At 36.1% G+C, this 13,772-nt stretch overlaps 1 protein-coding gene across 2 annotated transcripts; it reads left to right on the top strand.

The window, feature by feature from the left end:
- The first annotated feature begins 1,266 nt into the window (after positions 1-1,266).
- On the top strand, positions 1,267-11,767 carry LOC148076512 (BTB/POZ domain-containing protein 1-like). Of its 2 annotated transcripts, none has more exons than XM_087793847.1 (8): positions 1,267-2,354; positions 6,860-7,016; positions 7,851-7,956; positions 8,708-8,905; positions 9,027-9,219; positions 9,307-9,394; positions 10,913-11,059; positions 11,152-11,767. In XM_087793847.1, the coding sequence occupies exons 1-8, from the start codon at positions 1,954-1,956 to the stop codon at positions 11,308-11,310; spliced, it is 1,449 nt and encodes a 482-aa protein (XP_087649973.1). In that variant the 5' UTR covers positions 1,267-1,953; the 3' UTR covers positions 11,311-11,767. The 2 variants fall into 2 exon arrangements, with proteins under 2 accessions (XP_087649973.1, XP_087649974.1); XM_087793848.1 differs by having other exon boundaries at positions 1,268-2,354; positions 9,090-9,219.
- The last annotated feature ends 2,005 nt before the right edge of the window (positions 11,768-13,772 follow it).

Below are 13,772 nucleotides of genomic sequence, written 5' to 3'. Positions count from 1 at the left end.
GACCGTCAATGAATTTTTATTTTGACGAAAGTTAACATAAAAATGATTAAAACATTGTTTTGAGGTGTGAAGGTTGAACACAAAAAAGGCATAAAATAAAGCTGATTTATTTATTTGATTTCACACTGATTTGGACAACATCCGGAAAATAATGAGAAAAAACACTAATATTACACTATAATATATAAATATTTTGAGAGTTGCACAGTAAAAAAAATGTTTAAATCTAATAATCTATCAAATATAAATCTGACTTAGTTCTATGGGCTCACACTGAATTTGAGTGATTTCATCACATACATCATAAATATATATTTATATGTAAATATTCGTGTTTTTAGCTTCCAGATTTTGGGAGGAAATCACTCAAATTCAGTGTGAGATCATAGAAGTGAATAAGATTCATAATATGTTATCATTGTTTTTACTATAGACCGCCCAAAATATTTTATATATAGATTTATATGTAAATATTGATGTTTTTCTTAATAGCAGATGTTGGAATGAAATCACTCAAATTCAGTGTGAGATCATAGAAGTGAATAAGATTCATAATATGTTATCATTGTTTTTACTATAGACCGCCCAAAATATTTTATATATAGATTTATATGTAAATATTGATGTTTTTCTTAATAGCAGATGTTGGGATGAAATCACTCAAATTCAGTGTGAGACCATAGAACTAAATCAGATTCATAATATGTTATCATTGTTTTTACTATGCATCTCTCAACATATTTTATATTTATTTCTGCAGGCTTTTTTCTTGATTCTCTGAGACTCCTGTTTTATTCTCGGTGTCGTCTTGACCTTTTAAGTATATATTTTAATGAGTATTGTTTTGATTGTTTAAGTGCTTTGTGACCCTGGTCTGGAAAAGCACTTAACAAATATAAAATTACTTACTTATATGTAAATATTGTTGGTTTTTTTCTCAATAGCTTCCAGATGTTGGGATGAAATCACTCAAAATGAGTGTGAGACTATAGAACTAAATCAGATTCATAATATGTTATCATTGTTTTTACTATGCACCTCTCAACATATTTTAAATTTAATTCTGCAGATTTTCCTTCTCGGTGTTATCTTGACCTTTTAATTATATATTTGATTGAGTTTTGTTTTGATTGTTTAAGCGCTTTGTGACCCTGGTCTGGAAAAGCGCTCTATAAATATAAAATACTTACTTATATGTAAATATTGGTGTTTTGTTTCTCAATAGCTTCCAGATGTTGGGATGAAATAACTCAAAATCAGTTTGAGATCATAAAACTAAATCAGCTTTAATTTATGCCTTTTTTCTTTTAACTTGTTTATTGTCAATTCACTGTCAATCATAGATGACATATCCATAATATGTAGTATACATACAACAAGTTACACCTATTCAAGTCACCCATCAGGTAGATATAAGAAACACAGTAATACAAAGGCAAATCAAACGAAAAATAAAATAAAATAAAAACAACAAAAAAAACATCAACAACCTTTACCTTGAGACAAATTAAGATAGAGCTAAACATTCAGTTCGACAGTATCTGTATTCAGATTGGGCATCTCAATTATACTTTTAGTTATTCATGCCTTTTTTTTGTGTGTGTTCAACCTTCACACCTCAAAACAATTTTTGAATATTTTTTTATGTTAACTTTCGTCAAAAGTAAAAAAAAATCATCGACGGTCCCTAACACCCGTGACGCTGGTGCATCAGCGACTCTCTTCAGTTCCATCGACCGTTTTCAGTGAAGCTCTCCTCGGGGGCATGTCGCGGACAATGACTCGGCGGTTGCCGGAGCGAATGTCCGTGGAATAATCCAATATCAAAAACTAACTCAAGATGGCTACTACGTAAAATAAATAAAAATAACAGGTTCAGGGCGGCTCTGAAAAAAAAAACGTCCGTACTTATGGCGAGGGCGAGCTAGAGAGAGCAGACAGAGACACACTGTCATGGCGACCGGGGCGAGCGTTAGCAGCGTCAACCTGGCGTCCAACCATGACAGTCAGGAGGCAGCAGCAGCGTCCGAGGCAGCAGCGGCGGCGGTGGTGGTTCTGTCCAACGCGCCCGGTTCCCCGCCCGCCGGGCTGCACCGGGAGCCCATGTACAACTGGCAGGCGACGAAGAGCTCCCTGAAGGAGCGCTTCGCCTTCCTCTTCAACAACGAGCTGCTCAGCGACGTCAGGTTCGTGGTGGGGAAGGGCAGGCAGGCCCAGAGGATACCGGCCCACAAGTTCGTGTTGGCCGCCGGCAGCGCCGTGTTCGACGCCATGTTCAACGGCGGGATGGCGACCACGTCCACGGAGATCGAGCTGCCGGACGTGGAACCAGCGGCGTTTCTCTCGCTCCTCAGGTGCGTCTCTGACCCTCGTGGACCGACATCCCAGAACCTCAGAACCTGCAATGATCTTCCAGGAAGTCGTAACTTACCATACCTTGACCCAAATTGAGAGGATTATAAAAAAAAAAATTAGTTGCAATTAGAATAAAACTGATTGAAATGCTTGAAGCAATTTAACATGATCAATATTTGTTATTATAATTTAACACATTCTTCCTCCCGGCACAGAAACCAATTATTATCTCTGTATTCTAACTTTTTTTTTCTCTCTGAAGTAAGTAAGTAATTTTTATTTTTATAGCGCTTTTCCAGACCAGGGTCACAAAGCGCTTAAACAATCAAAACAATACTCAATCAAATAGATGCTTAAAAGTTCAAGATAACACCGAGAAGGAAAAGCATGCAGAAATAAATTTAAAATATGTTGAGAGGTGCATAGTACAAATATTTGATAACATATTATGAATCTGATTTAGTTCTATAGTCTCACACTAATTTTGAGTGATTTCATCCCAACATCTGGAAGCTATTGAGGAAAAAACACCAATATTTACATATAAGTAAGTAAGTAAGTAATTTATATTTATATAGTGCTTTTCCAGACCAGGGTCACAAAGCGCTTAAACAATCAAAACAATATTCAATAAAGTATATATTTTAAAGGTCAAGATAACACTGAGAACAACAACAGGAGTTCCAGAAAATCAAGGAAAAAGCCTGAATAAATAGAAACGTCTTAAGATGTTTCTTGAAGGAGTCAGTAGATCCATCAAGCGCAAAGAGAGAGGAAGATCGTTCCAAAGCTTAGGAGCAAAAGTCTGGAAGGATTTCTCTCTTCTGGTCCTGAACTGAAGGTCTGTGGATCAGAATCTACTTATGGTTCCAGGCACACGGTTCAGGACCAGAAGAGAGAAATCCTTCCAGGCTGTTGCTCCTAAGCTTTGGAACGATCTTCCTCTCTCTCTCTGTGTTTGATGATCTACTGACTCCTTTAAGAAACATCTTAAGACTTTTCTATTTGTTCAGGCTTTTCCTTGATTTTCTGGAACTCCTGTTGTGTTATCAGTTTTATCTTGATCTTTAAAATATATACTTTATTGAGTATTGTTTTGATTGTTTAAGCGCTTTGTGACCCTGGTCTAGAAAAGCGCTATACAAATAAGAATTACTTACTTACTTACTTACTTACTTACTGAGATGCCAATTTGCTCCAAAATTAACCCAAATGGAAAGATCCGGATCAGAACATCACAGTTAAAGATTTAATATATAATGTAATGTCATGTTTTTTTGTTGTTGTATTTTGCTATTATTTAAGGGCGCGCAGGTTTACTTCCGGGTTGTAGGTTGGAAGGCGACCTTTGACCTTTTCTGTGTGGAGTTTGTATGTTCTCCCCATGTTGGGTTTACTCCAGGCACTCTGGTTTCCTCCCAAAAGTTCAAGAGCATGCATGGGTTGATTGGGAAAATGGTGAAATTGTCCGTAGTGCGAATGGTTGTATGGGTTTGTGTGTCCTGAGACAGACTTGCATCCTCTCCAGGGTGTCCCCCGCCTCTCGCCTGAAGCAGCTGGGATAGGCTCAAGCCCCCGTGACCCCCCATAAGGGAATAAGCGGCAGAAAATGAATAATTACTTTTACTTTATGGTATTTTATTCTAGTCTAATTGTATTTAGATTTTTTATTTCTACAGTGTGATTATGCCAAAACATTCTTTCTTCCATTCATTTATTCAATTCAATAACTGCATAAAGGAAGGAGTATTTGCTAGAATTTTAGTTTTCCTAGAAACTCAGCCCTCTTGCCTCTCTCCTGTCCGCGGTGGGCAATGCTTCTTTTTGCTTTTAATGTGCTTTTAATTGTTTTTGTCTATTGGATATTGAAATTATATTTACAATTAAGATTCCCAATCCTCAACATTCTCACAAGGAACAGTTTTTTTTTTTTTATAAAGGTCAATTATTTTTATATAATCTCTCAGCTAGGAGTGTGTATTGGCAAGAATTTGGCAATACGATGCTTATCATTTGCAATATTGCGATATAATGTAATACTGTAGGAACAAGTATACATTTGTATTATTGTCCGAGTACTTGACTCTGGTATTGCATAATTTACAGACCACTTGACTCTAGATTGAAGTCGTAACTGCTTTCATTTGTTTCTAAACCAGATTATAACCTAACATCAGCTTTTAAAGCTGCTGGAGACGATTGTATCCTCTTGTCCTCAGTTGCCGGCTGAATCTCGCTTGATTTCATTGTTTCTTTAGGTGGAGAACATAAGTGGCCGGATGTCTTATTGCCACACAAAAATGAACAAATGAATATTTGCATGTTAATTGTAAATAAAAAAAATTGAATTATTTTATTTGAAACCATAAAAGAACTATGATAAAGAATAAATATGGTTTGAAGGCAAAAAAGAAAGCTGACACAATGCTGTATAATATCGATACAGTATTAAAAATACTGCTCTATATCCCCCCTGACCCCTACTCGCAGCATCAGAGGTATTTACCCTTTTGCACCGTGGTTTGCACCCCGACAGTTGTGGGTCGTAAAAGCATTAGAGGTCATATGTGTGAGTGTTTCGTAAAACAACTTGATCGCGGATGAAGGAGAGTTATAAACGGCTAATAAGTGAGGTCGTAGACGTGCAACACCTGCCTGTGTGAGGAGTGATGTTGTTGTCCTTCAGTTGTGAGTTCCACCTTATGTACATGTTATCGTAAAGTTGCATGTTATCGTAAAGTTACATGTTATCGTAAAGTTACATGTTATCATAAAGTTACATGTTATCATAAAGTTACATGTTTTCGTAAAGTTACACGTTATCATAAAGTTACACGTTATCGTGAAGTTACATGTTATCGTAAAGTTACATGTTATCATAAAGTTAAATGTTATAAAGTTACATGTTATCGTAAAGTTACATGTTATCGTAAAGTTACATGTTATCATAAAGTTACAAGTTATCGCAAAGTTACATGTTATCGTAAAGTTACATGTTATCATAAAGTTAAATGTTATCATAAAGTTACATGCTATCATAAAGTTACATGCTATCATAAAGTTACATGTTATCATTAAGTTACATGTTATCATTAAGTTACATGTAATCATAAAGTTACATGTTATTGTAAAGTTGTATGTTATCATAAAGTTACATGTTATTGTAAAGTTGTATGTTATTGTATAGTTACATGTTATTATAAAGTTACATGTTTTCGTAAAGTTACACGTTATCGTAAAGTTACATGTAATCGTAAAGTTACATGTAATCGTAAAGTTACATGTTATCGTAAAGTTACATGTTATCATAAAGTTAAATGTTATCATAAAGTTACATGTTATCATAAAGTTACAAGTTATCGCAAAGTTACATGTTATCGTAAAGTTACATGTTATCGTAAAGTTACATGTTATCATAAAGTTACAAGTTATCGCAAAGTTACATGTTATCGTAAAGTTACATGTTATCATAAAGTTAAATGTTATCATAAAGTTACATGCTATCATAAAGTTACATGCTATCATAAAGTTACATGCTATCATTAAGTTACATGTTATCATTAAGTTACATGTAATCATAAAGTTACATGTTATTGTAAAGTTGTATGTTATTGTAAAGTTGTATGTTATCATAAAGTTGTATGTTATTGTAAAGTTACATGTTATCATAAAGTTACATGTTATCATAACGTTGATGTAAACCACACCTGAGCAAAGTGCAGCCCCTTGACTGTATTCATGCGGCCCTCAAGAGGTCAGAGTAGAACATAGACATTCTTTCAGACAACTTACAATTTAATATTGCGTTTATTATTGTATTAACTCTTAATAAAAAAACTTGTCTTTAAAGTTGTTTGTAATTCTTGTGAAAATGACTTGCCCCTCAAAATAATTGGAGAAAATATACAGAGGATATTTAGAGGAGAATATTATTTTTCTATCAGTTTCTTTTACACAAAAGGTTTATAAATGTGTTTTTCTATTATTTTGATATTTCTTTCTTCAAAGTTTTCATGTGATATTTTAGCTCTTCACTCCTCTCCTTTGGCTTGACGGCCCCTCACAACAGTCCCAGTATATAATGTGGCCCCAGAGGAAGTTTAATTGCCCACCCCTGATGTAAACGGATGTACTCTAGTCAGACTAGGTTCTTGAGAATAAAACCTCTCTACTCTGACACCCTAGATACCCATAATATTCTTAAAGAAATTAAAATGTTATCTCAATTGAATGATTAGAACATCCAAGTTTGAGATGGTGGACACTCTTCTTAGATCTTTAAACACAGGCTCTTCCTTCAGCACCTCATGGGTTACTGTACCTGTAACATGCGGTGCTGTGTTGCTAGTTAAAATGTATTAAGATGGTTAGTTACCCGACATAGATGTGTGTCATGGTATTCTTTTGTTATGCATTACTTGGCTAACGGAGGTTTTTATGCTTCAAGTGTCTTGTATGTGAGAAAAAAAACCATTCATGAGGTGCTCTTCGTGTCGGTTCACAGGTTCCTGTATTCTGACGAGGTCCACATCGGTCCAGAGACTGTGATGACCACTCTTTACACGGCTAAGAAGTACGCGGTCCCAGCTCTAGAAGGTCACTGTGTGGAGTTCCTCACAAAACACCTGCGCGCCGACAACGCCTTCATGCTGCTTACACAGGTGGCTGTTTTACGACTTGATTTTATGACTTTTCTGAAATATCCTCCATTAATTAAGCTATTGTGGAGCGAAATGGATATTTATTAAGTTTATCAAGAAGTTCTGTATTTATATAAATGTTTTGTGCATGTTTTCAGATGCAATTGCCTACATCTATGTAATTAAAGTGTGGCGTGCGGATCAAAAAACGGTGACTAAATATTTAAATAAATAAATCACAACACGATATATTGAGATACTGTAGTAACAAGGATATATGTGGTATTGTCGAGTACTTGACTCTGGTGTTGCAGAATTTATAGACCACATGAATCTTTATGAAGTCGTAACTGATTTCATTTATTTTGAAACCAAAATATGTCCACACATCAGCTATTGTCGACTGTATCCTCTCGCACTCAGTCATCGTCAGCATTGCAAATTTAAAGGGTATGAATTTTTACTCTTGCAAAATATATGTTTTTTATAAAAACGATTTAAAAGAATCGACTCAGTGCTCAATATGTTATAGTTGGGTGGGTGTTATTCCCCTACACTATATACTCTGGAGTTGTATCCTAGATAAACGACATATAACTGCATATTCTGGAGGCGACAGTTGTTGACGCTTCCATTCCAGTCCGTGCTTGGTTCCGTTTCCTCCGCTGCGTCTTCCACCGTCGGACACAGTTTAATGACATAAGCTGTTCTATCTTTGGTTTAAGCTGCTATTTGTTTACATTCTGCTCTAGTGACACATTCTCTGAGCCTGTCGCTTGCACATGCATTTGTTCTCTGATCTGCCATCTCGCCCTTAGAGAGTATGAAAATGAATGCTTTTTGATTTTCTTTCAGGCGAGGTTGTTCGACGAGCCGCAGCTGGCCAGTCTGTGTCTGGACACGATAGACAAAAGTACGGCCGACGCTATAAATGCAGAAGGTTTCACAGATATAGACCTTGGTAATTCAAACGGTTACTTTTTTATGGAAGTATATCAGTGTCATTAGAACATAGAATGGTTGATTTTAAATTGTTGAAACGTTGATCTTTTTTTTTATTGAAATGTTTTTTTAATCATTGAATATTTAAAATATATATATATATATATATATATATATATAATAAAATGAATAATTTGTATATGAAAATGTGTGAATTGATCCAATTAAGTTCGATATTCTACTCCGATCATTCAAAAATACATTTTCTGAACTTAATATTAATTTTCTTAGCCTTTTAAATTCAATATAAAAATGGTTTCACTATTATAACAGCATATATCAAAGATATCAAAAGCTTAAGAATGTTTGAACTACTATATTAAATAAGGTAAGGTAAAACTTTATTGATCCCTCAATAAAGTTTTACCTTACCTATATCAATAAAGTTGTACCTTACCTTATTTACTATAGTAGTTCAAACATTCTTAAGCTTTTGATATCTTTGATATATGCTGTTATTAAATTATAATATATTAAACTTTTTGAGTAAAAAAGAAAATCAATCATTTTGAAAGTATTCCATTATTTTTATTAAATTATGGAAACAATATAGAAATAGTTGAATTTAATTAGTGAAAAAAATAAAAAATAAAACCCAAACTTTTCTACATCCGAAATGTTCAATTCATCCAATATTCTGATGGCACTGATTCCCTTCCATACTTAGTTGCTGCACTGTCACCTGTGTACTGACGGGTGTGTGTTTGCAGATACGTTGTGTGCCGTGTTGGAAAGAGACACACTCAGCATCAGGGAGAACAGACTTTTCGGGGCGGTGGTACGATGGGCAGAGGCCGAGTGTTACAGACAACAGCTTCCCCCGACCTCGGAGAACAAACAGAAGGTTCTGGGGAAAGCTCTGCCGCTCATTCGTTTCCCTCTCATGACCGTGGAGGAGTTTGCTGCAGGTGAGCATGTGACCCGGTCACGCCGTCGCCCCCTACGTGTCGTCTCCGTCGTCTCACTGTCACACCTGCAAGTCTCATGAGTCGCACAGAAATCAGTTCAATATTCTCTCTTGTACAACAGGGCCTGCCCAGTCTGGAATATTATTCGATCGGGAGGTGGTAAATCTTTTTTTACACTTTACAGTAAACCCCAAACCTCGAGTCGACTACATTGACAGGCCCCGCTGCTGTCTCAGGGGGGAGGAGTGCTGCATTAATAGGTTCCAGCAGGTTGAGAGTCGATGGGGGTACAGCGGGACCAGCGACAGAATCAGGTGAGCGCATCATGAAGCGGATCCCTGGACGATGGGCTTTTTTTTTCATGTTCCCCCTTTTTCCTCCTGTGTTTCCTTTTATTTTAGGTTCAATGTAAACCGGCGTATATGCATTGTGGGTTTTGGCTTGTATGGATCAATACATGGACCCACAGACTACCAAGTCAACATCCAGGTAACTACCGCTGCTGTTACGCAAATATTAAAGATTATAATTTTAAAACAAAAATCCAGCTTCATGTAAAATGTATTGTATAGATATTTAAATTAAACATTAAAAACGGCACAAAAACAAATGACCACATTTTAAAGAGGGCAAAATTAATCCTAAAGTTTTTTTAATCCTTGTGTTATCTCTGGGTCAAGGTGACCCGGGGGGCCCAGTGTTTTTCCAATGTGTCTTCGGGGCCACCGGGTCACTTTGACCCAGAGGCAACACAAGGGTAAAAGCCTGTGTAGGCTACTGTAATGAGTGCGTGTTAAGTTGATTTCTAAATGTTTTTTTCTGAATTACCATTGTTGTAACTTGAATCTTTTTTGCAACATAATCATTTATTCATTATGTTTCTGAAAAGTGAAACTAATGTAATAAGAGAGAAGCAGAGTAAGCTTATTGTGGCCTGTATAATTAAAAGAGTAACAAAATAAATCAACTTTAAGTGAAACTTTTCCTACACTCAAAAAACTATAATTGTCAATAACATTATAAACCTAGACTTTTCTACCCAGGGGATTCATGTTGTTAGAAATTGGAATTATTTTCGATAATTTGAACAATTAGATGTAACTTACTCGCATATTCACAAAACATAATAATTAAAGGGAAGTGGAATTACCATACGACAGGTCAACATAAGCCAGCGTGTAAAAATATGATGGTGTAGTTGTGACAAAATCCCTTATAGGTGACTTTTCCAGCATGAATTGCAAGATGAAGCCCTGTTTCTAAAAAAACAATTAATCTAGTCACAGTTTGTGCTACACACATCCCACCTGAGCTATCTAGAAGGCTATGAAGTGGTCTGCTTTATTAAATATTACGACAAGGAATAGAAAATTTGGAGAAATTTCGAGTAATAAAATGTATATAAACTGAGAATCTGAATGAATTAAATTAATTTGCATTTTAATTTGTTTTATTCTTTCCCTCGTGTTTGTTTCGTTCTGACGAACAGTCGCTCCAATTGACACTGTTCTTCTCAGCGCATGGCAGCCAATGAGACTCTTTTTAATACTGTCACAAATTCAAAACCTTCATGGTTAATCTTCAACATTTAGCAATAAAATGCCGTTTTATTTTGTGAAAAACCGACAGACATTTTGGATTGTTCTTTTTATTCCCATCTTCTTCCCTAAATCATGTTCAATAGCCTTAATAATCAACTTTATTTCAGCTTGTCTTAAATACGGGTTAATGACTTAAATAGATCTTCTGATATTCTCACAAAAAGGTTCAACAACTTGGAAGAAATAATAGATGAACACGGTTTCATTTCCATGCCTTGCATTTTGCTGCCCTCTTGTGGCTTTGTAGAAGTATTGTTTCTAATATGCCACGACATGTATTTGTCATGTTGTTTACGCCACAGTATTCATAGTCAAACAGGAGGCAAAATGTTGTTTTAAACAAAGACATATTTTATAATTAGGAGTTCTTTGATACTCTTAGTCTGAGAGGATGTATTTTCTGCAGATCATGGAGAGCGACAAACGTATAACACTGGGGCAGAACGACACAGGCTTCAGCTGTGACGGCACAGCAAACACATTCCGAGTCATGTTCAAGCAACCTGTGGAGATCCTGCCCAATGTCAGCTACACTGCATGTGCCACCTTGAAGGTACGAGCGCCCAGCTGGCAGCTCGGTGACATCATTACTTTCATTATTAAGTGTCCACTCTGTTCATTATTAACCGCCCCTCTCCCTGGCAGGGCCCCGACTCTCACTATGGAACTAAAGGCTTGAAGAAAGTCACACAAGAAACTGTGACCGGGTCCAAGACGACGTTCTTGTTCTTCAGCTCGCCTGGGAATAACAACGGGACTTCTGTGGAGGACGGACAGATACCTGAGATCATCTATTACAATTGAACTTGACGTAGGTACGCAGGACCAGAGACACTGGAGGACGCTGCCTGGACTGCTGGAGATTTAGTGCCTCACCATATTTTGGAATGTGCAGTGTGTAAATATCGTATGTGTGAGGATGAAACGTGCACTCAAGGTTGTAAATGTGAACGACTCGTCAAGGTGCGGAGCTCGTACTTTATCTACTGTATCTATGTCTACAAGGCCATTCGAATGACCTTTTCTAGAATCCTGCTTTAGTGGTTTGATCCATACTGAAGGTTGTTCCGTCACTTTGTCAGCGTCAAGAAGCTTCCACGACCCCAGAGAACCCCGAGTACTTCTGTCGCCATCTACTCTCACACAGTACTATCCACTCCCATCTACTTACTCTGTAATAAGATTTTCTTTGTCTACACATCGTCTGTGGTACGTGATGTAATTTATAACCATTGATGGATTCATTAAACTGAAAGCAAAACATGCTTTTCTTTTTTTAACAATGGCGATCTTGTTGACAATATTAGAAAAGTACTTCATGTCCTGGTTTTCCTCTCTCACTATTTTCTTTTTACATTTTATTTATTGAACCAAATTAGTATTTTTAGGTTTGGTTATGATAACAATGAGTTGCTCCAGTGATATTTAAAAAGAAACTTGATTGTTAGTACACAGAAATGGAGGGATGTCAACCCCCAGAAAAATATATTAATCATAATGACATAAGAACGGGTATCTAGTTTTCTCAATGATGTTTGTGTACTATTTTACAATTTGTTTTTTTAATTCATACAAAGTTAAATAATTACATAATAGTTAATAATTACATGATTTGATGATATATATGTATATATAGTAAATACTGACATTAGAACTCTTGTCTTTACATTTTCTTGACGATGATGCAGCTGTGTAATTTTAAAAAATAGTTAAAGAATTGAAATAAAGAATATAATTTTTCGGTTATAATGTTTTGAGCTAAATGATTGGGTGCAAGTGAAATGAAATCTTAATACATAAACTATTCAAAAACACGTTAACTTGATGAACCTCTCTCCTAGATTAACAGTTGCATTATTATCAGCTCGAGCTTTAAAAGTTGTTCTCAAATGTGTATCACGATCAGGTCAGCTGGTCCTGAGTTGTACACACAGACACAGCTCAGCCAAACGTTGATAACACAAACGTAAAAAACGGTTGTGTTTTGGAGACGATCACCAGCCAGAAGCATTTTAATCTGGGTGACTGAACACGTTATCTCTGCAGCACTTTGAAACGTTATTTATTTTTAAATATTTCCCATACTAATTGGTAGAACTCATTCATGTTTGTTTTTTTTCATTTTTTAAATGACCAGGAAAATAAAAACAAGTAACTGACACTAAAAGAGCTTTTTAACAAAAATATTTTCGTTATCAAATGGAGTATTATAATGTGATGGCGGTTCCACAGTATTTAAGTTACACTGTCCTGACACTGGGGGGAGCCAGAAACAATACGTTCAATCCGAAGCGTTACTGATTTAAAGGGATAGTTCACCCAAACTTTAAAAGTTGTTTATCAAATATGCAACACTCACTAAACATTTGTTGGAGATCATTGTGGAATATTTATATTCTTTAAACTTTCAGGTTTTGAAAGTCTGTGATTTTTGGTGGGAAAAGAAAGATCCGGCAACGTTCAATAAGTATTTTCTAATAGATTAACTGGATGAATTTGTCCAAATTGATCCACATCATTGTATCTGTGTTTGTGGTTTTACTTTTAAAATAATATTTGATAATGCTTTTTAAAACGATTCTGTTTCCAGCTGATAGTCTATGTCCAGAAGAGTTATGGGTTTTTAACTTAGAAAAGATCCTCATGATCCTCTGTGAAGCTTAGAAAAAAAAAAAGGGTTTGCTCGACTTTATGTAGTTCAACAACACACAAAGCAAACCCTAATCACACAATGCCTTCGTTATTTCCACTGCAATAATCATTCTTAGCAACAGAAAACTGGTCCGCTCTAGAAGGCCGTGAGTGGGCTGTGATGAGACAGAGTATGGAGGCTGTCGGCTGAGTCACCGGGATATGCAAGCTCATTTTCTGCCGACTGCCCACTTCAACAGCTTTTATTGAGACACTGGGAAACAGACTCTCGGCAAATATGTGTGTGTTAACACTTCATTTTTTTCCACACACAGCAAGAAACACAAGAAAAGATCTCAGGTAGACAACCTTCGACATTTACCCCGGAGTTGAGCTAAGTTGTTCCCTTAGTGTATTTTAATCAGTGATGAAAATAATTCATCACTGGTTTCATTGTCTAATTGTCTGCTATCTTGTCTCATGTTCTTTCAAGCCCCGGACTTTCAAAAGTTTCTCTGGTTCATGACTTTTGACAACACTTGACTTGTACACACAGACACAGCTCAGCCAAATGTTAATAGTATAAACGTGAAAAACTGCATTTGAATCTCGGTGACTGAACACGTTGTTTCTGC

Source organism: Callionymus lyra, chromosome 6 (assembly GCF_982586985.1).
Source record: "Callionymus lyra chromosome 6, fCalLyr1.hap1.1, whole genome shotgun sequence".
NCBI lineage: Eukaryota > Metazoa > Chordata > Actinopteri > Syngnathiformes > Callionymidae > Callionymus > Callionymus lyra.
This window is presented reverse-complemented; position numbering and strand designations above follow the sequence as displayed.